At 47.2% G+C, this 27,374-nt stretch overlaps 1 protein-coding gene across 7 annotated transcripts in view; it reads right to left on the reverse strand.

Moving 5' to 3' along the window:
- ABI2 (abl interactor 2) overlaps window positions 1-27,374 on the reverse strand; it is a 118,939-nt gene that overhangs the window by 6,652 nt on the left and 84,913 nt on the right. For all 7 annotated transcript variants that reach the window (XM_067548875.1, XM_067548873.1, XM_067548874.1 and 4 more), the window contains 2 exons: window positions 24,881-24,967; window positions 24,371-24,544 (listed from right to left, as the gene is read on the reverse strand). In XM_067548875.1, the coding sequence (XP_067404976.1) occupies window positions 24,371-24,544; window positions 24,881-24,967 (261 nt within the window). The remainder of the gene's footprint in view (window positions 1-24,370; window positions 24,545-24,880; window positions 24,968-27,374) is intronic.

The following is a 27,374-nucleotide window of genomic DNA, read 5'->3' on the forward strand; positions in this document are numbered from 1 at the left end:
GTTGTTCTTTAAGATGTGTTGCTCATGTCCATTCCATATTAGGTGTGTGGGCACCACATGCACCAGTGCCAGAGATTTTTCAATCAGTGGTATCCATAGGGCCAGCTCTAGCGCCCTCTGGGTCACTTGCGTATGCGCCAGCGTATAGGGCGGCAACACCGCCACCAGCCTCTCTCCCTCTCACTTCCTTCTTGCCAGAACTCCAACATAGGGTAAGGATGGTGGGTTGTGAAATGGACATGAGCAACACATCTTGAAGAACAACAATGACAAAGCTCAGTAAGCATTCCTTTCTTCTTTGAGTGCTTGCTCATGTCTATTCCATATTAGGTGACTCATCAGCAGTATCTCTGGAGGTGGGCTGGAAATTCACAGATGTGCCGCTTGCAATACCATTCTGCCAAAACCTGCATCGTCACAGGCCTGTTGAGTGATGGTGTAATGGGCTGTGACGATATGGACCAAAGACCAAGTCGCAGTTCTGCAGATGTCCTGTATTGGGACCTGAGCCAGGAAGCTGCAGATGAAGCCTGGCCTCTTGTAGAGTGAGCCGTCAGTGAAGCTGGAGGCGTGACCTCTGCCTGCTTGTAGCAGGCTCAGATGCAGGCAGTGATCCATGATGCTATCCTCTTGGATGACACCAGAAGCCTCTTCATCCTCTCGGCAATTGCGAAAAACAGCTGCATAGATCTGCGGAAAGGCTTATCCTATCAATGTAGAATGCTAGAACTCTCCTGATGTCAAGCATTTGGATACGCCCTTCCTCACTGGAGTTGTGAGGCTTCAGAAAGAAGACTGGCAGGAAAATGGCTTGGTTGACTTGAAATTGTGGTATCACCTTTGGCAAGAATGCCAGGTGAGGGCACAGCTGAACCTTGGCCTTGTAGAACACCATGTAAGGGGGTTTAGAAGTTATGGCCTTGATCTCCAAAGACTTGTCTTGCCAAAGTAATTGCCACCAAGAAAGTGACCTTCCAGGATAGGTGTAGAAGAAAGCAAGATGCAATGGGCTCAAAGGGGGCCCCAGTAAGACTTGATAGAACCAAACTGAGGTACCACTAAGGAACTGGGTCGCATGCTGGTGGGAAGAGCATCTCTAGGCCCTTGAGGAATCTGGTCATCATCTCATGTGAGACGACTATCTGCCTTTGTCCCTCTTGACCTTTATGAGGACTTTGTACATGAGGGAAATCAATGAGAAGGCATACATCAGGTCGCCCAACCATGGGAGGAGAAAGGTATCATAAAGTGAGCCGCTGTTGCACCCTTGTAGGGAATGGAAGCGATGACACTTCCTGTTCAGTCTGCTAGCAAAAAGGTCTACTTAGGGAGTACCCCACAGTTGGAAGATAGGCTTGTACACTGGTAGGGACCACTCGTAGCAAGAAGAGAAAGACCTGCTTAGGTGATCTGCCAACGTGTTCCAGACCACTGAGAGGTACACTGCCTCTATGTGGATGGCGTTACCTACACAGAAGTCCCATGGATGGGGGGCCTCTTGGCAAAGGGCTGGGGACTGGGCTCCCCCTTGCTTGTTGATTGAGGCCGTATTGTCTGTCAATATCTTCACTACCTTGCCAGACAGCTGAGAAAGGAACACCTCACAAACCAGTTGGATTGTGCGGTGTATGTGTAATGCCATCTCTCCTTGGACCATAGGCCCGGCGTCCTGAGGGTGCCAAGGTGGGCTCCCCACCCTAGATCTGAAGCATCTGACACCAGTGACAACGTTGGCTGCATGGCTGCAAAGGAGACCCCTCTTTATACGTGATGCAGTTTTGACCGCCATTCTAAAGAGGCGAGTATTGGTGGAGGGATCGCGAGGACCATGTCCAGATGGTGCCTGATCAGGGAGTAAATTGTTGCCAGCCATATTTGTAAAGGTCTGAGGAGTAAACTCGCATGCTAGACCATGGAGATGAATGCTGCCATGTGCCCTTATAGCCTGAGGCATACTCACACTGTGGTGAGGGGATGAACTGATACATGGGCTATAAGTTCCAATACGGCAAGGAGCCTGGCCTCCAGTAGGAGCGCTCTGGCTTGGGTGGAGTTGAGGACCACTCCAATTAACTCTATCCTCTGAACTGGTACCAGCGTTGATTTTTGCTCCTTTATTAACAGGCCCAGTGCTTGACAGGTGGCTCCAATGACCCCAATGCTGTGTTGGACTTGAGCCCTCAAGTGGCCCTAGGTGAGCTAGTTGTCCAGATAGGGGAAGACCTATATACGCCACCATCTGAGGTAGGCTGCAAGTACCACCATGCATTTTGTGAATACGTGGGGTGCTGTTGATTGGCCAAAAGAAAGCACTGGGAACTAGTAGTGCTGCTTTCCGACCATAACTGTAGGAATCTTCTGTGCCTCAGAAAGATAGAGATATGGAAATATGCATCCTTTTAAGTCGAGGGTGGCGTACCAGGATCCAGGGAGGGAATAATGGAGGCCAGGGATACCATGCAGAACTTCAACTTCTTGAGATGCTTATTGAGGCCATGCAGGTCCAGGATGTGCCGTAAACCCCCTTTGGTTTCTGAATCAGAAAGTAAAGGGAGTAGAACCCTTCCCCTCCCCATTCTTGAGGAACTTCCTCTACGGCGCCAACCCACAAGAGGGCTTGTACCTCCTGGATAAGAAGATGCTCGTGAGAAGGGATGGAGTTAGGAATGTGGGAACAAAATAAACTGAAGAGTGTACCTGGCTGCTACTGAATTTAGCACCCACTGGTCCAATGTTATAGCAGCTCAAGCCAGGAGGAAAGGTGCAAGGCAGTGTGAAAATAAAAGGGAGACTGGATCCTGGGTAAGGGCTGATAGGTTGCCCCAGGAGCACTTTCGAAAGGCCTGTCTGCCTCCAGAGAGGTAATGGATTGAGCCCAACTGGAGATGGTAGCAGGAGATTGGCCCTGGTGTCTTTTATAGCCCCTATTCTTCTTTTTGTAGGGTTTGTTTCTGAACTGGCCTCCGAATCTCTGTGGCTGCTGGGGCCTAAAATGCCTCCTGGCAGATGATGGAGTGTATAGACCCAAAGAGCATACAGTGGCTCTGGAGTCTTTTAACCCGTGCAGCCTTATGTCTGTTTGGTCTGCAAACAGGGCTGCACTGTCAAATGGGAGGTCTTGAATGAACTGTTGGACCTCTGAAGACAGACCAGATGACTGGAACCACAAGGTTTGTCTCATCGATACAGCCGATGCCATTGTCCTTGCTGCTGAATCGGCCGCATCAGAGGCTGCTTGGAGGGAGGCACTTCCCAATTCCAGCATAGCCTCAAAATCTTGTCTGGAGTCCTGAGGCAGGAAGTCCGTGAACTTAGCCAAGGAGTGCCAGATATTAAAATCATATCTTCCCAACAGCACTTGTTGGTTTGATATGCAGAGATGCAGGCTTGCTTTTGAACAAACCTTCCTTCCAAAAAGGTCTAACTTTTTCACCTCTTTATTCTTTGCGGCGGAACTCACCTGCCCCTGCCTGTCCCTTTCATTGGCCACTGTCACCACCAACGAACCTGGGGAAAGGTGGGTGTATAGATATTCAAATCCCTTTGCAGGTACATAGTATTTTCTTTCTGCCTGCTTAGATGTAGGGAGCAGAGAGGCTGGGGTGTGCCACAGGGCTAGCATCACCACCCCCTTCATGGACTTGGAGGGCCACTTAGGATGGGGCTGCTGTTGCCAGGATGTCAGAAAGCTCATCAGCCAGCTCCTTTAATTCCTCCGCCTGTAGGCCCAGGTTCAAGCCTACGCGTTTGAGCAACTCTTGGTGAGCCCTTAAGTCATCATATGGGACAATGGCGGAGGGTCCCGCTACATCTGCATCTGGTGAGGAGGACGACACTGGCAAGGGCGGCGGGGTGAGCTCTTCCTCCCAAATTGCGGTGGGCCACAGAGGCCTCAGTCTCCTGGTGTGACTCAACTTCCAAGTCAGGTGCTGGGCGAGTGACCACTGATGATTTTCTCCCTGAAGCCCCCAAGAATGACTGCCCATTTGACCCTGGGGCATGCGGAAACCCCCATGGGTTCCAAAATTGCCATGGAATGAGCAACTGTCCCTGCAGCCAAGCCCACAGTGGGGGCCTCCATGAGGAAGCCCGTAGCCATGGAGGTAGATGACTCTGCCCAGTAGACAGACATCTCCTCCCCTTCTGAGTTTGAGGAGACCTGCAAGGAGACTTGCCTCTTGGAGACCATGGCAGTGCCAACATCACTGTGTTGACGGTGTTCCAGTACCGAAGAGAGAGGCTGGGACCCTGAGTGTTGCATGCTCTGTGACCAGCTTTTGTCCTTGTGTTTTCTATACTGGCTCAAAGATGATTGGTGCCAGGATTTCAGAGATCTGTGCCAGGAATCTGGGGACCGGTGCCGTGACTCTGGAGGCCAGTGGTGGTGTTCTGGGGACTGGTGCCGTAGCTCCGGAGATCGACATCACAAATCCAACCACCTACTATGTTGTTTCAGGGACTGGTGCCGGGGCTCCAGTGACTGCTGCCAGGGAGTCAGTGGCCCATGCATAGCTGGAGACCGATGCCTTGGTGTCATAGATTGCTGCTTTGGTGTTGGGGATCATGCAGGGGCCTCATCGCGGGCTTGCCTCTGGATGGCCATGCAGCCAATGGTACCGGTCCCGGGTCCTGGTGTGAGGGCCTCCCTTCCCGAGGTGTCATAGGCACGGGAATTGCCAGGAGGCCCTTTGCTGCTTGGAATGCCTCCAGGGTGGTCAGTACTATAAGGGCCAGGGGCCCTTGCTGCTCCCAGGAGTCAATGGCAGGTACAGAGTTGAGCTTAGGACCAAGAGGGGTGTCCCCAGTGGGGATAAGCGGCCCGGCACGGGTCTCACCTGGTTACCTGCGCTCTTCTAGTCCTCCTCAGGACCGGTGAGCGCCTCCTTTTGTGCTGCTGCTTGGTTTCCTTCTTTGGCACTAGGGATGAGGGAGGGGAAGGGCTCTGCACCGATGCCAATGTATTCAGGGCCAAATCCGACCAACTCAGCTCCAAGGCCAGTCCATAAGTGCTGACTCCATTAGGACTGCTCTCAACCTGATGTCCTGGTCTTTTTTTAGTGCGAGGCTCGCATGTGAGCCTCTGCCAAGCACTTGAGAAGGCTCTAGTGAGGGTCGTTAACCGGCACAGACTTCTTACACGAAGTGCACAGCTTGAAGCCCGGGGATTGTGGCATGCCCCGTCCTGGGCTGCATCATCAAACCTACAGTCTGTCTAAGGAAAACTAATGCTTAACAACTAACTAACTTTAAAAGCCGAGATAGCTGCCAGGTGCACTTTCAGGGAAGCCAGTGCTAAACCCTGGAGCTTCAAGTGGAGCAGGTACTCCAAGATCGCCTGTATGGGCGATCCGGACAGTGGGATACCCCAGGACTCCGCCCAACAGGTAAAACGCTTCCACTTGGCCCGGTACACAACCTGAATGGAAGGTTTTCTGCTGCCCAGCAGAATCTGTTGGACCTGCGTCGAGCAGGCTCTCTCTTCCTTCGTCAGCCACAGAGTTGCCATGCCGTCAGGTGGAGGGAGTCCAGGTCCGGGTGCAGCAGGCGACCCTGGTCCTGTGAGAGCAGGTCCTAATGCCTCCGGAGCGGAATCGGCGTGTCGATGGACAGGTCGAGCAGCGTGCTGTACCAGTGCTGCTGTGGCCAGGCTGGTGCAATCAGTATCATGTCTGCCCTGTCCCTTTTTATTTTCAAAAGGACCTTGGGCAGGAGCGGAATGGGGGGAAACGCATATAGAAGGATCCCCATCCAGTCTATGAGGAATGCGTCGGAGAGGGAGCCTGGCTCACAACCTTGGAGCGAGCAGAACCTCGGGCAGTTCCTGTTCCAGGACGACGTGAACAGGTCCAGTTGGGGAACCGCCCACTTCCGGAAGATTGAAGTCACCACCTCCAGGTGTAGTGACCAGTCGTGGCAGGGTAAGAACGACCCGCTGAGGCGGTCTGCCTCGTCGTTCCTGACCCCCGGGAGGTGAGAGGCAGATATGTGAAAATCGTGCCTCACTGCAAGGTCCCAAAGAAGAGTAGCCTCCTGGCAAAGAGCCGAGGAGCGTGCTCCCCACTGTCTGTTTATATAAAACATGACCACCGTGTTGTCTGTAAGGACCTGGACCATCCTGCCCTTCAGGAATTTGATGAAGACCTTGCAGGCCAAGTGGACTGCCCTCAGCTCTCTGACATTTATATGAAGAGCCCTCTCATCTGGTGACCATAGCCCTTGCATGCTCAGGTCCTTGCTGATGTGGGCCCCCCAATCCTCGTTTGAGGCGTCCGTTATCAGAGTCACTAAAGGGGCCAAGTCTCTGAAGGGAATGTCCCTCAGAACCTCCCTGGGGTCCCTCCACCAGTCCAGGGAGGACAGTACCGGGGCGGGAACTGTGACCACCTTGTTCAGCCGGTGTCTGGCCGGTGCATAGACTGAGGCCAGCCACCCTTGGAGAGGCCTGAGCTTGAGTCGAGCCAGCCTCACCATATAAGTACATGCCGCCATGTGTCCCAACAGCTGAAGGCAGTGCCTGGCTGTCATCATGGGGGACTTGTGCAGATCGTTGATTATGGCAGTTATGGTCTGGCCTGGGTGGCATCCAATGTGGCCCCTATGAACTCTATGCGCTGCACCGGGGTAAGAGTAGACTTCTGCTCTTTGATGAGCAGCCCCAGTCTGGTGCATGTGGCGCAGGTAAGAGCCAGGCTGTTCCTCACATGGGCCCTGGACTTGCCCCGGATCAGCCAGTCATCCAGGTAAGGGAATATCTGAACCCCTCTGCGGCGCAGGTGGGCCGCTACCACTGCCATGCATTTTGTAAACACCCTTGGCGTGGACGAAAGGCCAAAGGGTAAGGCTGCAAACTGGTAGTGGCATCCAGCTACCATAAACCTTAAGAACTTTCTGTGACCTGGAAGGATAGTGATATGAAAGTATGCATCCTTCAGGCCGAGGGCGGCATACCAGTCCCCTGGATCTAGGGCAGGAATAATGGAGGCTAGGGAAACCATATGAAACCTGGTGCGCCTGACAAACTTGTTCAGACGTCTGAGGTCCAGAATTGGCCTCAGGCCCCCCTTGGCCTTGGGGATTAGGAAGTACTGTAGAATCCCCTTCCTTGTTCCTGTGGAGGAACCTCCTCTACCGCACCGAGCGTGAGGAGGGAGTTGACCTCCTGTATGAGGAGTTGGTCGTGAAAGGGGTCCCTGAAGAGGGACTGGGTAGGGGAAGAGTTGGGGGGGAAGGCTGTAAGTTGTAAGGCATAGCCCTTGAGGACTATGCCAAGGACCCATTGGTCCGTGGTAATGGCTTCCCATTCGGCGTAGTAAGGCTGAAGACTGTGGGTAAATAACTTGGAGCGATCCAGTGGGAAAGGAGGAGTGCCACCCTCACGCACCCTGTCAAAATCTTTTATTGGCTGTATTACCCTTGTTTGGGCCTTGCTGAGACCCCGTAGAGGGCCCTTGACGGTCACGGCGACTGGGCGCCCGGTACCGATCCCGACCCCTCCTGGGCTGAGCAGGTCTGGGGGGCAGCCTTGGTGGAGGCTGCGATTGCCTCTGGGCCTGAGGGCGGGCCTGGCGCCTCGAGACCTGGGGGGTGTATAGCCGAGGGACCTCAAGGTGGCTTGTGAGTCCTTTAGGACGTGGAGCTTTTCGTCCGTCCTCTCGGAGGAGCGGCCGGTGTAATCAAAGGGGAGGTGCTGAATTGACTGTTGGATCTCCTGGGACAGGCCGGAAGCTTGGAGCCAAGAGCAGCGGCACGACAATGGCCACAGCGATCGCCCTCCTAGCAGCATCCGCTGCGTCACTAGCCGACTGAAGTGCCACCTTAGCCACCGCCACCCCTTCCTGCGACACAGTGGCGAAGTTTGCAGCCTGGTCCGGGGGCAACCCCGAGGAGAACCTCTGTAGAGAGGACCAGAGATTTAAATTGTATTTCCCCAGGAGGGCCTGATGGTTCGCGACCCTCAGCTGCAGGGCCGCAGTAGAATACATCTTGCGCCCGAAAAGGTCCAGCTTCTTGCTATCCTTGTCCTTCGGGGTGTTGCCCTGGCCACCCTGGCAGACCCCTGGTTCACTGAGTCCACTACAAGCGAACCTGGGGCGGGGTGCGTATAAAGGAATTCAAACCCCTCCTTAGGTACATAGTATTTGCGCTCAGCACCCTTCGAAGTGGAGGCCACTGAGGAGGGGGTTTGCAAGAGGGTCTTGGCTATCTTCATCACCCTCTCATGGACAGGAAGGGCCAGTCGTGATGGGCCTGCTGCCTCAGAAACCCCGAAGAGGGGGTCCTCCTCCTCCGACAATTCTTTAATCTCTAAACCGAGATTGTCCGCCACTCTCCTCGGAAGGTCTTGTGGGCCCGGAAGTCAAAGAGGGGGGCCTTATGGTCCCTGGCCGCCGCCTCATCCGGAGAGGAGGAGAAGAATTGTGGAAGGGCCCTTATAGAAGGGCCTTCCTCTGGGTCAGACCCCTCCTTCGAGGGGTGGCCCTCCTGTGGACAGGTCAGTGGGGGTACTGGTTGGGCCACCGAGGAGTTAACGGAGGCGGTCCCTTGACCCATCTGGGTACCCCACGGCCCCCAATACGGCCATAGCCAGGGGCCTTGGGGCCATGTAGGTGCAGGCGCAGGAGATCATATCCAGGCGTCGCCCCTTGGAACCCGAGCCGCCTGACCTGTGCTTGTGGGTCCTGGAAGGGGAGCGGCTCCGGGACGATGAAGACCTCCGGTGCCAGCGTCTGCGGTGCCGACGAGAAGAGGAGCTGCTGGAGGAGCTGTAGGTGGAACGCCTCCTCCGTCTGGAAGACTTACGGCGACGCTTCCCAGAGCTAGAGTGGGAGCGGTGACGCCTATGTCGTCACGACGCTGATCGGGAGCGTGACATATCACGCTGTGCCAAGGCGCTCGGTGCCGAGGCAGGCAGCATTGGGGATCGATGCCAAGCTGGGCTCCGCACCGGAGTACCGGAGCCTAAGCTATGGTCCCCACTCGAGGCAGAACTGTAACGTCTTCGCCTCGAGTGTTTGTCTCTCGACCACCCTCGGTGCCGTGGGGATCGACGACTCAGAGTTGGACCTGGGAGAGGAGCCCGCACTCTCAACCCTCCTTGACCATCTGGGGGGAGACTTCGACTCCCGTCTCTTCCACCCACTGGGGCAACCCAACGCGGGTTTACCCTGAGACACCGGTCCCAGAACCCTCGGCCGAGGGGGGGACGGAGGCGTGGGCAGGCCCATGAGGGCACGTGCCATAGTGAAAGCCTCCGGTGTTGACGGCCCTTGCAGAGGAGTCAGGGGAGGCTCCCTGCGAGGAGAAGTCGGTGCCGGAGTACTCTCCACGGCACGTGGCTGGGGCATCTCCTGCTGTACCCCCTGCTGTCCCGGTAGCAGGGGGGAGTCCATGTGTGAGGCCTCCGGCTGCTTCTTCTTTCTCAGTGCCGACAACGGTGCCGGTGGAGCGCTCCGCACCAACGAGACACTCTGTGCCGCTGGAGAACGTGATGGCTTGGAGTCCGGGTGAAGAGCGGACTCCATTAGGATCACCTTCAGCCTTGTGTCCCTCTCCTTCTGGGTCCGTGGCTTGAAGGATCTACAGATCCTACATTTCTCCTTTCTATGTTGCTCCCCGAGGCATCGGAGGCAACGGTCATGAGGGTCACTCACGGGGAAGGATTTTGCACACACAGTGCAGGCTTTAAAGCCGGTGGAGCCAGGCATGGCTCAGCTCTAAGGGCACTATCTTATCTTTACAACTTAACTACTACAAATCACTATGAAAACAATGAACAAGAACTTGAATAACAAAGCTATAGTACTAAGGGATGCTACTTGCGGTATGCAAGAGGCAGACATTCCAGCAACCGTCACAGGTGGAAAGAAGGAACTGAGGGGCCGCATGGTCGGTGGCGCCCTATATACCACGGCAGGGGGCTCCTGAGCCGACCCTACAGAGCTAGCTAAGGGAAAAAATTCTGGGAATCTGTGCATGGGGTGCGCACACACCTATACTGGAATGGATATGAGCAATCACTCGAAGAGAGAAGATCATATTTCCTTCCTATGGTATGGGGGAAGATTTCTCCCTTTTAAACATCCATTCCTGACCATTTGCTTTGTTTAGTTAAGAATCTTCCTTAGTACAGGCTTATTCTGTGGCAATACCCCAGCATAAAATGAGATTAGGCACTGCGGTGCTGAGCAGGCAGAAGAGAGAAAACTGAAGCTGATTGCTGGTGGTCGTTAAAAATCGTACAGTGCTTGGCCAAATTTAACGTCCACAGAATAACTGCATCATGACTACTCAGATTTCTCCAGTGGCTTAAACTGGATCTGGTATCCACTTCCTATCCCAAACGATTTGCTGTGCACTATCAGACATAGAACCCCATGGTGCCATTTCCAGTCACTTTTCAGAGTAGAACCATACTTTAGAGAAGCCATAGTCTATACTCATGGCACTTCCCAATACTCCACATGCAACTTTAAACAGCTTTCCTACTTCTACATCATCAAATTCTGCATACGTAAGCTAATGTAATTTGGTCTCTTAGAAGTCCTTTCCTATGAAGTAAGAACATAAGAACAGCTGTACTGGATCAGACCAATGGTTCATCTAGCCCAGTATTCTGTCTTCCAACAGTGACCAATGCCAGGTGCTTCATAATAGAACAGGTAATCATCAAGTGATCCAACCCGTCAGCCATTCCCAGCCTCTGGCAAACAGCAATCCCTGCCTATCCTGGCTAATAGTCATTGATGGACCCATCTTTCAAGAACTTATCTAGTTATTTTTTTTAACCTCATTATAGTCTTGGCCTTCACAACATCCTCTGGCAAGGAGTTCCACAGGTTGACTGTGCACTGTGTGAAGAAATACTTCCTTTTGTTTGTTTTAAAACTGCTGCCTATTAATTTCATTTGGTGACTCTTAGTTTTTGTGTCATGAGAGAGAGTAAATAACACTTCCTTACTTTCTCCACACCAGTCATGATTTTATAGACCTCAGCCATTTTAGTTGCCCTTTTCTGTATCTTATCCAATTCTAATATATCTTTTCTGACATGGGGCAACCAGGTCTGCACTTAGTATTCAAGATATGGATTTATAAAGAGGCAATACGATATTTTCTCTTTTATTATCTATCCCTTTCCTAATGATCCCCAACATTGTTAGCTTTTTTGACTGACACTGCATATTGAGTGGATGTTTTCAGAGAACTATCCACAATGACTCCAAGATCTCTTTCTTGAGTAGTAACAGCTAATTTAGAGCACATCATTTTAGTAGGGATTATGTTTTCCAATGTGCATTACTTTGCATTTATCTACATTCTGTTGCCCAGTCACCTGGTTTTGTGAGATTCTTTTGTAACTCTTTGTAACTCTTTGCAGTCTGCTTTGGACTTATCTTTGGACTATCTTTAGTAGTTTTGTATCATCTGCAAATTTTGCCACTTCACTGTTTACCCCTTTTTCCAGATCATTTATGAGTATGCTGAACAGTACTGGTCCCAATACAGACCCTTGGGGGACAATTATTTCTCTCTCTCCAGTCTGAAAACTGACCATTTATTCCTATCGTTTGTTTCCTATTTTTCAACCAATAGATCCAGGAGAGGACCTTCCCTCTTATCCCATGACCGTTTACTTTGCTTAAGAGCCTTTGGGGAGGGACCTTGTCAAAGACTTTCTGAAAATCTAAGTACACTATATCCACTGGATCACCCTTGTCCATATGCTTGCGGACCCCCTCAAAGAATTCTAGTAGGTTGGTGAGGTATAATTTCCCTTTACAAAAGCCATGTTGACTCTTCCCCAAGAAATCATATTACTCTATGTGTCTGATAATGCTGTTCTTTATTATAGTTTCAACCAATTTGCCTAGTACTGAAATTAGGCTTACTGGCTTGTAATTGCCAGGATCACCTCTGGAGCCTTTTTTAAAAATTGGCGTCATATTAGCTATGCTCCACTCATCTGGCACATGATTTAAATGATAGGCTACATACCACAGTTAGTAGTTCTGCAATTTCAACATTTGAGTTCTTTCAGAACTCTTGGGTGGATATCATCTGATCCTGGTGACTTATTACTGTTTAATTTATCAATTTGTTCCAAAACCTCCTCTAATGACACCTCAATCTGGGACAGTTCCTCAGATTTGTCACCTAAAAAGAATGTATCAGGTTTGGGAATCTCCCTCACATCCTCAGCAGTGAAATTAATTCAATGCAAAGAATTCATTCGGTTTCTCCGCAATAGCCTTATCTTCCTTGAATGCTCCTTTAGCATCTCATGTGTCCAGTGGCCCCACTGCTTGTTTAGCAGGCTTCCTGCTTCTGATGTACTTAACAATTTTTTTGCTGTTACTTTTTGAGTCTTTGGCTAGATGTTCTTCAAATTCTTTTTTGGCCTTCCTAATTATATTTTTACACTTTTCTTGCCAGAGTTTATGCTCCTGTCTATTTTCTTCAATAGGATTTAACTTCCAATTTTTAAAGGATGCCTTTTTGCCTCTAATTACTTCTTTTATTTTGTTTAGCCATGGTGGCACTTTTTTGGTCCTCTTACTATGTTTTTTAATTTGAGGATATATTTTAAAAAGCTTCCATGAAGCTTGCAGGGATTTCACTTTTGACACTGTACCTTTTAATTTCTGCTTAACTAACTTCCTCATTTTTGTGTAGTTCCCTTTTCTGAAATTAAATACTATCATGCTGTTCTGCTTTGGTGTTTCTTCCCCCCCACCCCACCCCAGGATATTATATTTTATTATGTTATGGTCACTATTACCAAGCAGTTCAGCTATATTCACCATTGGACCAAATCCTGTGCTCCACTTAGGACTAAATCAAGAATTGCCTCTCCTCTTGTGGGTTCCAGGATTAGCTGCTCCAAGAAGTGGTCATTTAAGGTGTCAAGAAACTTTCTCTCTGCATCCTGTCTTGAGGTGACATGCACCCAGTCAATATGGGGAGTAGTTGAAATCCCCCATTATTATTGAGGTTTTTTATTTTATAGCCTCTCTAATCTCCCTGAGCATTTCACAGTCACTATCACCATCCTGGTCAGGTGGTCACTAGTATATCCCTACTGCTTTATTCTTATTATTCAAGCATGGAATTACTATCCATAGAGATTCTATGGCACAGTTAGGTTCATTTAAGATTTTTATTTCATTTGACTCTATGCTTTCTTTCACAAAAAGTGCCACTCCCCCACCAGTACAACCTATTCTGTCCTTCCGATACATTTTGTACCCTGGTATTACAATGTCCCATTGATTATCCTCATTCCATCAAGTTTCTGTGATACCTATTGTATCAATATCCTCATTTGATAGAAGGCACTCAAGTTCACCCATTTTAGTATTTAGACTGCTAGCATTTGTATATAAGCACTTAAAAGAATGCACTAACACCATGGCATTTCTTTCCCTCATCCTCTTTTATTTTAATATTTCCAGTACTCACCCCTTTTTCTCCCAACATCATTTACCTTGTGAATCCCAAATCTGCACATGTACTGCCTGCTGGAATCTTTACACATGTATTGCTGCTGCTTTCAAGCGTTCTTGTTCACAGGCCCATAAAAGTCAGAGATTAAAAGTGGACTGAAGCATTCTTGTTTCTTCTGGCGAGATACATTTTCAGTATGAATACAATTTCCTTCCAAAAAAACAGCTAATGCTATAGTTTGGTAGTTTCAAGACTCTTTCTTATCAACACAAGACATAAAGGACAGATAAAGCATCGCAGTCTTGTGAACGCAGTTATTGTACCATTTAAAGTTTAGAAATCTGTTACTGCATATGAATGCTAACATCTTCTAAACAAAATTTTAATGGATTAGTCTCCATATATACACCCTCTAATAGATAAATATGTAGTACAACACACTGATGTGATCCACAGTAATTCTTCAACAGGATTCAGCGCATTATAGCCATGAAAACTACTGATATGTGCAAAAACCACTTCCATGGCAATAGTTGTCTTATGCACTTCATGAGATACCAGCAGCTTTCCATGAAGAATTGTAAAAATTTTAAGCAATTTAATCAAAGACACTCCTGTTACCAGACCACAAAATCCAATCTCAGCCTCTTTTCCTCTACTAACAACTGCAATCCAGTGTATACCTGCATCACTGCTTATAAGCATTTCACACATCCCAAACTCCAGATTCCCCACTCGCAGCCTCCAACCAAGCAAGCAGGGGAATCAGGATATGATTATGACAAGTAGAAATTTTTCATGTGCAAGGAACAATTAGGAGCTTAAGGGTTCAAAGAATGATGAATCAAGACTTCCCTTTCCCTTAGTAAAGTAAGAGAAAAACTTCCTATTTAAAAAGAATGGTTACTCATTTTCCTGGAGTTTGGTTTGTGGGGTTTATTTCATAGGTAGAAAGCTTCCTTTATTAATAGTACAGTCGTCACACTTAACATTAATGCCATTTTGAAAGATTCAACTGATTTGAGACACATTTCCTATACTTAAAATGAGGAACACCACTGGAACCGGAAATCTCTCAGAACAGAGGAAACAGACCGCTGCATCTATTGAATGCTGATTGTACAACTTTGCTGTGTGACAGTCACATTTTTCTTTTCAGCACTCAACTGCTTTCTCCTCCCTGCCCCGAGAAGCTAAAACAGTGCATCCAAGACTGCTGTCTGAAGCATCACAATGTCTGATGGGCTGCTTAGCCTAAAACCTGAGCACACTGCCTAGCAGGTGAAGGGCTGTCCTGAACTTAATGCATAACAGTCATCATCTGAGAACTAGTGAGGTTATTGGGCCCAGCTGTGCTGATAAGGGAACATTTCTGGCCATTAAAGCTTGAGGGGGAAACACATCAGAACAATATCATTCCTTTTGCCAGGGGGCGGGGGAGGAAGGAAGTGAGCAGAAGAAGAGAACTGGTTGAATTATATTCTTCAACAGACAATAAAGTAATACATGGATAGGTTTTGGGTTGCAATCCTGCACTTTCTGTAAGGCTTTATATTTATCACAATATTTGGTTCTCCTTTATAAGATAAATGGCGACATTCACAATTTTTTGCCCCTTTGGGCACTCCCCCTCTCTCCACACCAGATCCACCTTTACAGTCATTTCAAGTTTAGTTATTCTGGCTGATTAAGTGGTCTAAAACATACTCCCATAACAATCTCATTGCACTATTGATCTCCTCTTGCCAAAGAGCACCAAACTTTTCTTTACTAACAAGCCTAAGCCACCTCTTACATATTCATCTGTTCAAAACTAGGAAGGCTTCAAAATTCAATCTTCCTCACCCTCAACCCGGTCATTCAGAGCCAGAGTCAGTTACAGAGTCTCCAGTTCTCCTACTCCTCCTAAAGCTCTCCTCGTACTGCATCACAGACTGAGTGTAGAGTTTAAGGGTTGTTGGAACGCTCTAAAAACTTGCCCAACAAAAACACTGATGGAAGAGGGGGTTAGGGATCCCCCAAAAGACGCGTGATCAAATCAAAATGAAACTCCACCCCTACTATGGTATCTGAGAATAAGTGCTGGAGGGCCCGCCTGGCTGCTGCCATTGTGAAGCAAAAGAAAGCTGAACCTCCCTGTAGCTGCTGCAAAAGCTAATAGGAGTGGGAGGAGGGAAGAATCAGAAATTCCTTTCACAAGGGAAATGGTTGACAAACCAGGTGTTCCCCCTTTACCCTGTTCCATACGGGAATGTGCATAATCCTGACATTACTTTTCAGAGGAGATTTGGAAGACCCACTCTGAAGGCTGCTGAAGTTTGGTGCTCTTTGGCAAGAGGAGATCAATAGTGCAATGAGATTGTTATGGGAGTATGTTTTAGACCACTTAATCAGCCAGAATAACTAAGTCATCTTGCTGCCACCTTGAGTTTATCCATTTGATTTCTTTAGCTTTTGTCTGTCTAGTGCTGCCTACATGGATCCTTTCAACCTAACTGAGGATATCAGTCGTTCAACCAGGAACTGCTCAGCTTTGCAAATATTTAACTAGCTGGTGCCCAAATGTTCACAATGAATGACTAAGATGGCATCACGGGGAGCCATGATCATTAGGACTCTGTGTAACGGGATGCTGGGAGAAACTAGGCTGATTCAGCCCCTGCCACTGGTGTCCTAACTGGAAGGAATTGGAACAGGCTGAGTAAACCCTGCACAGAGTGGGCTGATGAGGGGCAGCTGCCAGGCTCGTTAGCCAGGCACCATAAAGGCTCCCAGGAAGACAATGCGGGACAGGGGCAAGCAGCCGGCAAAGAGAGAAGCCGCAGGAAGATGGTGAGCTCCTTTAATCAGTGACTGGAGCAGTGAGGCCCCTGGGGCTGTTCGGCCGGACTGTGCATGGATAGATGATTGTGGGTAATAGCTGTAAATAAGCGCGCTGGTGGGAGCACAAAGCTGATGTCTGCAAGTGGTTTGTGGGCACAAAGGACCTGAGCAGCAAAGAAGGGGCCCTGTGCAAACCTGCTACACTGATATCCATATCAAATTTGCTCCATTCATATGTAAAAAGCTTTTTCTCCCCTAAAAGCTGGCACTGTGACCTCACCCTGGGATGTGAAAGTTGAGTTGGGTTTCATGTAGGTTTATCCATCACAAAAATATTCAGTGAGTGCTCCCTGTTAAGCCTGGGCAACCGCACTGAAAACAATAGGTTTGCCCAACTGAGATTGCTCTCTAGAAGTTTATTAAGAGTTACAAAATACCATAACAGCCAAAGAAGGTGAGAAGTCTCACACGTGGAAAGCTCTTCTCAGAAAATCCTTGGGACTCACTGTTCCTGATGAACACAGTAATAAAGCTGTAAGCTTCACCTAACAGAAAATGCATCACAGCATAAGAAATGTAAGCAAACAAACAAACAAAAAAGAATGAATGCTGAATGCCCTTAATATTACCCATGGAATGAAGCAAGAAGCAAATGTTAAGGAAGCAATAATCTGGTCAGCAAGGGTGAAGACTTATAGAAGTGACCTAGCCAGAAGAAAACATGCCATCTAATCTCCCAGAAGAAAGTGCAGTGGAGAGAGTCAACCTTCCAGAAAAAGCTGATCACTCCATGTCAAGTGCACCAAGGTCATTAATCAGCATCCACACTCCAGACACTCCACTGTGATAGTAACGCTTTGTACCAGCGGCTTTTTTTTCCTGCCCTCCCTCATGGAAATAAGTCTTCCTGACAAGAATAAACTGAAACAATGTTTATCAAACAAAAGAATCTATGTGCATCAATAGAAAAATGTCAATTAGACCCATGGAAAGGTCAGTAGGTGTAGCAATGCATGCAAATATCCTATAAATCAGACATTTTGTCTGACAAGTTGTCTCAGCCTGCTGGGAAAGTCTGGATGTTTCATGAACCACACACTTATGACAGCTAGGTAGGAAGAGAGACAGCAGTTTTGCACACTGCTTCACACGCTGGGAGTGGCATGATTGTTTTCTTTTGGCTGGGACTGACAGAGGTTGCTTCTTCACAATCTTATTTTTTTTCCCCAGCTACTGTACTGGATTTTATTTTTCTTGCATGCATGAATTTTTTCTCTTGGTTTAGTGTGAATGCTGTTGAAATGTCTAACATTCACTATCACAGTTGGGAAGCCTTGCTGTTTTGCTGTGCTACATTTTATATCATTCTTTAATTTATTTATTTATAGGCACACTGCCGTTTCACAACCGGAATCAAGATTTCTCGAGGAAACATTTTCACTTGCAGTAATTTTCACTTTTCCGTGCACTGCAGTGACATTTCCCTACTCTATATTAACCATTTTTTAGCCTGTTTCAGAAATTTAGTATAACTCATTAAAATTCCCAAAGAAGACACCTGATAAAGATAGAATTTAGGATACACACACACCAACCATATCCTTTTCATTATGAGATTCTTAAAACTATTTTTGTGAGAAACTCTAAGTTCATTGCTTCCAGGAGGTCTTCAAAATCTAGCAAGAACAAACTCTGCGTGCAGGGAAGTGCCTTTTCTTTGTCCCATGAATTTCCATTCAAGTTTGGCAGAGATATTAGCATTTGAAAGTCACCATTACCTTTCTGATGCTTGTCATCACCTAAATTTTGACAGCAGCCAAAATAACTTAACATGGACATTCTAATGTAAGTCATTGTTGCCCCCACAGCAGTGCCACACACTGTACTAGGAACCATGGAAGCAGATGTCTTCTCGAAAATGTAGGAGAGGAAAAAGCTAAGCTCTTTCACACTTAGCAAAATCCCCCAGACAGAACCAACAAGCAGAATGTGCACTGACTACTTAAATCTGCCCTTGTCTTTGGAGGTCTGGTCAGCCAACAACAAAAATATCCAATCTCCATGGTGCAGACAAAAACTGTGTGTGGAAGAGCACAAGCTGCCCATCACTTACTAACTTTACTACAATCTAACCACCATATGGGGAGTTCTGGATAAAATCCCCTGAAATCCATACAGCCATCAAGAGAAAGTTCTTATACATACAGCTAAACAAAGAAAAGACTGCTACTAACCTTCTGTAACTGTTGCTCTTCGAGATGTGTTGCTCATGTCCATTCCATGCTAGGGTGTGTGTGCACACCAGATGCACCAGTGCAGGAGATTTTTCCCTCAGTGGTATCCGTAGGCCTGACTCTAGCATCCTCTGCAGTGCACATGTATGTGTCAGTATAAGGGTGTTGCCAGCCCCCTCCCATCCACCTCAGTTCCTTCTTGACAGAGGGAAAGGAGGGTGGGTCACGGAATGGACATGAGCAAACATCTTGAAGAACAACAGTTAAAGAAGGTTAGTGATGGTCTTTTCTTCTTTGAGTGCTTGTTCATGTCCATTCCATGCTAGGTGACTCACAAGCAATACCTCTGGAAATGGGGCAGGAGTTCACAGACGTGCCAATTGCAATACCACCTTGCCAAACCCTATATAGTCTCAAGCTTGTTGCGTGATGGCATAGCAGAATGTGAAGGTGTGAACCGAAAACCAGGTTGCAGCCCTGCAAATGTCCAGTATTGGGACCTGGGCTAGAAAAAGCAACTGAAGAAGCCTGTGCTCTTGTCAAGTGGGCTATCAGAAAGGCAGGACATGTGACTTTTGCCTGTTTGTAGCAAATACGGATACAGGAGGTGATCCAAGAGGAAATCCTCTGCAACAAGACTGGTAGACATTTGCATGGCCACTGCAATAAAGAGTTGTGTGGATTTGCAGAAGGGCTTAGTTATTTCTATATAGAAAACTAGTGCTCACTTGACATCCATGGTGTGTAGGCATCTTTCCTCACTACAGCTGGGGGTTTCAGGAAGAACACTGGTAGGAAGATGTCTTGCTTGACATGAAAATGTGACACTACTTTTGGTAGAAACACAGGGTGAGGTCGCAGCTGAACCTTAACTTTGAAGAATACAATATAGGGAGGTGCCGATGTTAGAGCCTTGATTTTGGAGACATGCTTCGCTGATGTAATTGCCATCAGGAAGGCGACTTTCCAAGACAAGTGGAGAAGAGAGCAGGATGCCATGGGCTCAAAGAGGGGCCCAGTAGGCCAGGCAGATTGCCCTGAACTCTCTGATGTTTATGTACAACTTTAGATCCTCCAAGGACAAGAGACCCTGGATCTTGAGTGGGCCAAGGTGGTCCTCCATCCTAGGTCCAGTGTATCCAACACCAAGGAAAGCATTGGGCTGCAAAGGGAACCCCCACTGTCATGTGCGCAGGGATTGTCCACCAAGTCAATGTGGAAAGTACCCAGGGGGGGATTGTGAGGACCATGTCCAGGCTGTCTCTCACGGGGGAGTAGACTGCCGCAAGCCACATGTGAAGTGGTCTGAGGCAGAGTCTTGCATATTGCACCACGTAGATACATGTTGCCATGTGACCCAGCAACCTGAGACAAACCTTCACTGTAGTGAGGAGGTGGATAGTGACCTGGAAGATCAGGTCTGACGAGGCTTAACATCTGACATGAGGTAGGAACACTCTGGCCCGGATAGAGTCTAGGACTGCCCCGATAAACTCTCTTTTGCACAGGTTCTAATGTCGATTTCTGCTCCTTTACCAGCAGGCCCAGATTTTGGCAGGTTGCCCGTAGTACCGTGATATTGTGCCGGACCTGAGCTTCGAAGCAGCCCTTGAGTCAGTCGACGAGATAAGAGTAGATCTATATCCCTCAACATCTGAGGTGGGCCATGGGCACCACCAGGCATTTTGTGAATACCCTTGGTGCAGTCAATAGGCCAAATGGGAGGGCCATAAATTAGTAGTGGTTGTGCCCCACTATGAAGCACAAAAAAATACCTGTGATCATGGAATATGGAGATATGGAGGTATGTGTCCTTCAGGTCAAGGGCAGAGTACCAGTCACCCAAATCCAGGGAAGGAGTGATGGAGACTAGTGAAACCACACAGAACCTCAGTTTCTTCAGATATTTTTGAGTCGACGCAGTCCAGTATGGGGTTGCAGGCCTCCTTTGGCTTTCGGGATTAGAAATTAATGGGAATAAAACCCTTTTCCTCTCAGGTGTAGGGGAACTTCCTTTACAGCCCCTACCCACAGAAGGGCTTGACCCTCCTGGACGAAGAGCTGTTCATGAGAAGGGTCCTAGAAGACGGATAAGGATTGGTAAGGAAGAATCAATGAATTGAAGAGTGTACCCCACTGCGACTGTATTTAGAACCCACTTGTCTGATGTTATAGCCACCCATGCAGAGAGGAAGGAGAAGAGGTGTTTTGAAAAGAAAGATGGGGTTGGATCCTGGGTCAAGACTGCTAGGTCGCCCCCAGGCACTCCCTCAAAAGGCCTGCCTGCCACTTGGTGGATAACAGCCTGAGCTTGATTGGGGCAAGCGGTGGTAGGTTAACCCTGACGGCTCTTATAGGGCTCACCCCTAGCCTGGCCCACAAACCACTGTTGTTGCTGGGGCCTGAAATGCTTTCTGGAAGCCGGTGGGGTATATAGCCCTAAGGAGCAGAGTGTGGCTCTAGAGTCCTTAAGGCTGTGCAGCCTGGTGTCTGTTGGTTGGAGAATAGACATGCGCCATCGAAGGGGAGGTCCCGGATGGACTGTTGGCCCTCCGCTGATAGGCCCAATGACTGCAGCCATGAGGCTCTTCGCATCAACACCGCTGATGCCATTGTTGTGGCCACCAAGTCTGCCGCATCAGAGGCTGCTCGGAGGGAAGCCAAGGCCACTGATTCGCCCTCCCCCAGAATGGCCAGAAACACCTGCTTAGACTCCTGGGGCAAGGAGTCAGCAAATTTGGCCATGGAATGCCAACATTAAAGTCATATGTCCCCAGCAAAGCTTGCTGGTTCAATATGCGGAGTTGGAGACTCGTGGTTGAATATATTTTTCACACAAAAAGTCCATCTTTTTTGCCTCCTTATTTTTAGGGGTTGAGCTTCACTGCTCTTGTCTCTCTCTCTCATTGGCTACTGACACAACCAACGACCCCAGAGACAGGTGGGAGTAGAGATACTCAAACTCCTTAGCAGGCACACAGTATTTTTTCTCTGCCCCTTTAGATGTAGAGAGCAGAGAAGAGGAGTTTTGCCATAGGGCCTTGACCAACTTGATAACTCCCTTGTGGACGGGAAGGGCCACTCTGGAAGGGGCTGCTGCTGCCAGAATACCAAAGAGCGAGTCAGCTGGTTCCTTCAGCTACTCTGCCTCCAAGCCTAGATTCACTGCTATGCTCTTGAGCAGCTCTCGGTGTGCCCTATAATTGTCTGTAGGACTGTGGCAGACGGGCCCTGTTATTGCCTCATCAGGTGATGATGACAAAGAAGCCAGTAGAGGAGGAGTGGGCGACTGACCGTTCCCCTGTAGCTGAAATAGCTTCATCTGGGGGGATCCCTGAAGCCCCCCCCGCTTAGTCTAGTTCTGAGTCTGAATCTGGGGGTGGACATGACACTGTCATTGAGTGTCTCTCAGATGTCCCCGAGACAGACTGGAGATGGCGCAACCTTGGGACAGTAAAATGCCGATGTTCTGGCGACTGGGAATAGCGCTCCAGAGGCTGACGCCTCGAATCTAGGGATTGGTGCCAAGACCCTGGTGCTCTATGTCAAGGCACCGGTGATCAGTACTGAGGGTCCAGAAAGCAGTAACAGGAGTTCAGCTGAAGGCAGTGATGTCCCAGGGACATGCGCGGGACTAGCAACCACTGTCGGGGCATCGGTAAACAGCACCATGGACCTGTGCAGGGAACCCATCATGGACAGCCCAACAGCGGGTCTCGACCCAAGGATCTATCCTCCTGAGGAGTAGGCGGCATTGGGAGCGAAAGCAGGTCCTTGGCCACTTGCAAGCCTTGGGCGTGGATAGCACTGTAAAGTGCTGGGGCTCTTGCCGCTGTCCGAGTTAGAGGTGGGTCCCGACGTAGACTGGGAGCTGTGAGCCAACCTGAGTTCCAGGGAAGTTGGGCAGCCCACCGCCAGTCTCAGCAGATCCCCTGCTCCCAATCTGTCCTTTTTAGGTGCCAGGGGGTGCCCTCTCCCAGCATGCAACTTCTTGTGCCACTTCTTCAGCGCCAGGGAATGTGGCCGTTGCTGGGATGAACTTGGTGCCGGGGGAGTGCTTCAGGTAGACACCAATGTACTGGGCACTGAGTCCGAGCAGCCTGGCTCAGAAACCCATCTGAGGGCTGACTCCATCAGGAGTGCTCTTAGCCTGATGTCCCAGTCCTTTTTTGTGTGCGGTCCTGCATTTGTCTTGAATGTGGGTCTCACCCAGGCACTTCAAGTAGCTCTGGTGAGAGTCATTTACCAGAATGGGCTTTTTACAAGACGTGCATGGTTTAAAGCCTGGGGACTGAGGCATGCTCCATCCCTGGAGCTAAATCCCCGTGAACAAGTCACACAAACTACTAATTCTAACTAAATAAACTTGAGTAACAACTCTTTACATTACTACATGAAAAACTACTGGTTAAAGACTTGCCAAGTCAAGGACCTTCCAGCACCATCACTGGTGGTAAGAAGGAACTGGGAAGGTGAGAGGGCCTGCAGTGCCCTTATACTGACGCATACACACACCACTGCAGAGGGTGCTAGAGCTGGCCCTATGGATACCACTGAGGAAAAAAATCTCAGACACCAGTGCATGTGGCGCGCACATATACCATAGCATGGAATGGACATGAGCAAGTACTCAAAGAAGAATGGAAGGACTTTGTTTGGCTGACACCAGGTGACCCTTTTATAACCTCATTTCTGAACATTTGTTGCTGAGAGAGGGGCACAGTTTTCTAGAGGTTCATGAAATCCAGCAGTCCTGAGGAAAGTTGGGATTGCATACTACTTGGGGGGAAAATACAGAAGCTATCTCAAGGAAGAAGGCAACTACTCTGACAAAGCCAGCACAGCTTGAAAGGACTTGCTCTGGACAGACTTCTAAGTCTGGGTATAGGGTTCATGCCAGCTATGTAGCACAAGGAGCTTGGCTGGTACTTGCTTTCCGAAGTCCCACTTCTCAAATACACTTTACTTAAACCTGAAACTTTTCCTAAACATGTCTCTGTCAAAGTAACATGCAACATTTCAGACAGGTCTCTTCTTTTAAGGGATCAAAGAGAGGTTAAAACTGGAGTTATTCTGGAAAGCCAGTTGCAGCCTTAACTACAGCATCTTACTGTGACCCAAACATGTCCAGGGACAGGAATGAGAAAGAAAAGCTATTTAAGCAAAAGGACAATGTTGGTACAAAAACAAATGAGTATAATTGGCCATGAATAAATTTAGGCTGCAAATTAGAAGAAGGTTTCTAACAATGAGAAGTGATATTCTAGAACAGCCTTACAATGGAGTAATAGGTATAGGCAACCTTAATGTAGTTTTAAGAATGTGCTTGATAAATTTATTAACAGGATTATATGATGGTTGCCCGTGAAAGCAGGGGACAGGACTTAATGACCAAGGAAGTCCCTTCCCTGTCCTATGTTTCTGATAACCTTGCAGAATGTACTTTACAGGCACCATCTCCAGTACAATCAGCAGAGGGGAGAAACCAGCTGAGATACCACACAGTAGTGTACTCTTAACATTTAGTATTGTGTTAATAAAACAATGTGCAAGAAACTTGTCCTACATAGCAATAACTGTTACTAATAGATACATTGTGGCATCCTAGAGAATGTGTTTGAATGAAAAACCACGTGATTCAACTGAAGGGATCAATTCCCTAGCCAGAGCAAATCTCTAGAAAGACTGCTAATTACCTGGACTGACAGGAAGGTCACAAAGTGACCTCTTCAGGAATCGCAGATTAATTTTGATTATCCAAAGCAAGCAACAGATCTATCAAAAGATTCTTATTTAATACATGTACATTCTGAAGTGAGGGTTTTTGGCTGTAGCACTGAAGATACCACCATCTCTCTTCTTAAACCTACCCTTTTCTAAGTAGGTCCGTGGTGCCCATGGAGGATCCTCTTCAGCATAAGGATCACTGTACTCCACCACAGCTGCCTCCTCCTCTTCATAATCTTCTGGGGGAGGAGGTGGAGGGGGGGACTCCTCAAAGACTGGCTCATCTACAGGTGGAGGAGGAGGGGGGGTATCTGAAACTAAAAATAAGCAGCAAGATCAGCATGAAACTCTTTCTAGAACTACAGAAGCAGATTAAAGTAATGGTCTCTATTCAAAAGCTTCCTAACTAGTTTCATGGGGACCTAACACTAGAATTTAGGAACAGAGATACACTAAGTTGTGGAAGAGGATCAGATTCCCTTGACAAATATTTTTCATCTTGTTTGGTTTTCTCCTGTTTTATTTTAAATTCACCAAACAAAGCCAAACAGTAGAAAGGAGAATTCTGGCTGCCTACAGCTGAAGTTTTTCCACACACAAAACAAAGGCCATACCCAATGCCCAATCATAGCACAAGGAAGAAGCAAACTTACTATTTTCTTGGACTCTGGCCACAAATCCCATTAATGGTAACTGTGGAGTTACCTGTAGAATGGAAGGAGGAGGAGGAGCAAGGGATACTGCAGCAGAGGAGTAAAAAAGAAAAATAAATTAGAAATTAAATAAACTGGAAAGTGCACATATCCACCATTCAGGCACTACAGCAAACCTGTCAAAGGAGGTGTGACAAAAAGGATGACATCCAAAAAAAAGGGGGTGGGAGCTAAGAACAGCTTTAAGAATATAAATATCACTTGTAGCAAGTTTTAGTTCTCTCACAGAGCTCTATTTTAAAACTCCCACGCCAGCTCCTTTTCATAACACCAAAACTCAGTTTAAGAGCTCATACCATGAAGACACTGACTTCTTTTAAACTGTATTTTTATTATCGTGGAATATAAAACCTTATGAACAGCTCTAACAAAATTCATGAGAGTTTTTCCTTTTTGATCAACATTTACAGTGTTGGGATAACTATGTAACCATGTTGGTCTGAGGACATTAGAGAAACATGGTGGGTGAGGTATTTTCTTCTATTGGAACTAGTTCTCTTGGTGAAAGACAAGCTTCCGAGCTTACAGAGAGTTGAAGAAGACCTAAAGAAGAGCTCTGTCTCTTTCACCAATGGAAATTGGTCCAATAAAAGACATTACCTCACCCACCTTGTATCTCTAACATAATATTTAGGGAATTAAAACAAGAGAGAACATGAAGATACTTTTTTAAATAGCTCCTAAGGAATTGTACCCATACATTCTTTACCAGAAGGGATTTATCTAGATACTATCCAAACAACCTCAGGAAACAAGCAATTCACTTGTGTTAAACTGCATACATTTGGAAGATGAAGGAGCCTTCAGTACTTCTCTCAAACTTTTATATTCAGGGGGTCTAGATCCTAACTTTAAAAGTCTCTCAAGCAAATTACCTGGCCAGGAAACAGTAGAGTTTTAAAAGTAAGATGGTATTAAGAGAATTTTTCATTGTTTTGTAAAGAAACTTGGCATTATTCTTTAATATAAGCTGTTTACACGTTTATTCTGAAACATTTATTTAAAATCAGTTCGTTAAGATTTTGAAAGGGTAGCTATGACTTGTCAATCCACATCTTTTACTGGAGATGTTAAGGGTCCTGGCTATTTGTGATCATTAGAGATCTTGTGATACTTCATAACACTAATCTTGACAATTTTTATTTCTGTGATCAGCTCCTCTTTAATGACAGCTTAGGTACCAGTTATAACAACTTGACCACATTTATAATATGCAAACAGAATGAAGTTGAAACCAGGAACATCTATACATGGCCCTTTAAAAGAGAAAATTTCAGAAAGCTAAAAATAATCATTGCCAAATCATAGACTCATGGACTTTAAGGTCAGAAGGGACCATTATGATCATCTAGTCTGACCTGCACAAGGCAGGCCACAGAACCTCACCCATCCACTCCTATAAATAGACCCCTATAAGCTGAGTAATAGACTGAGTTACTGAAGTCCTCAAATAATGGTTCAAAGACTTTAAGGTACAGAAAATCCACCAATAAGTGACCCGTGCCGCATGCGAAAACCCCCCAAGGCCTATGCCTATGCCAATCTGCCTTGGGAGAAAATTCCTTTCTGACTCCAAACACAGCAATCAGCTAAACCCTGAGCGTGTGGGCAAGACTCACCAGCCAGACACCCAGAAAGAATTCTCTGTTATAACTCAGAACCCACCCTATCTAACATCCCATCAAAGGCCATTGGGCATATACACATCAGCTAAGAGAAAGAATTTAAAAAGAAATAATGTGAATGCTAATTGGGAAACATTCAAGAACACTTTACTAGATGCCCAAAAAGCCACAATCAAGGAAGAAGACCATACTGGTTAAAAAACCAACCTGGTTTAGAGGAGAAGTGAAGGCAGCTATAAAAATTGAGGGAGAGAATAAACAGAAGAAAGGGGCAGTTGATAGTAACAAATAAAAACCAGAAGCTAGGAACTGTAGAAAATTTATAAGGGAAGCAAAGATACACAAGGAGAACTCTATGACCAGTAAGGAGGAGGCTTTTTAAATACATTAGGAACAAAAAGAATCCTGAGAGAGGTATTAGTCCATTACTAGGTAAAAATGGTAGGAATTATCAATAATATTGCAGAAAAGGTAGCAAAATTTTCAATACATATTTATTTTCTATATTTGGGAAAAAACAGATGACGCAGTCCCATCATATGATAACACTCTTTCCATTCCACTAGTATCTCAGGAGGATACTAAACAGCAACAACTAAAGTTACATATTTTAAAATCCATACATCTAGATAACTTGCATCCAAGAGTTTTAAGACAGACAGCCAAGAAGCTTGCCAAACCATGAATGTTGATTTTCAATAAGTCTTGGAACACTGGGATAATTCCAGAAGACTGGAAGAAAGCTAATGTTATGCCACTATTTAAAAGGGTAAACAAGATGACATAGTTAATTATGGACTACATGACCT

This window comes from Emydura macquarii, unplaced genomic scaffold (genome assembly GCF_026122565.2).
Source record: "Emydura macquarii macquarii isolate MOO-44397 ecotype Brisbane River unplaced genomic scaffold, CSIRO-AGI_Emac_v2 contig_1253, whole genome shotgun sequence".
Taxonomy (NCBI): Eukaryota; Metazoa; Chordata; order Testudines; family Chelidae; genus Emydura; species Emydura macquarii.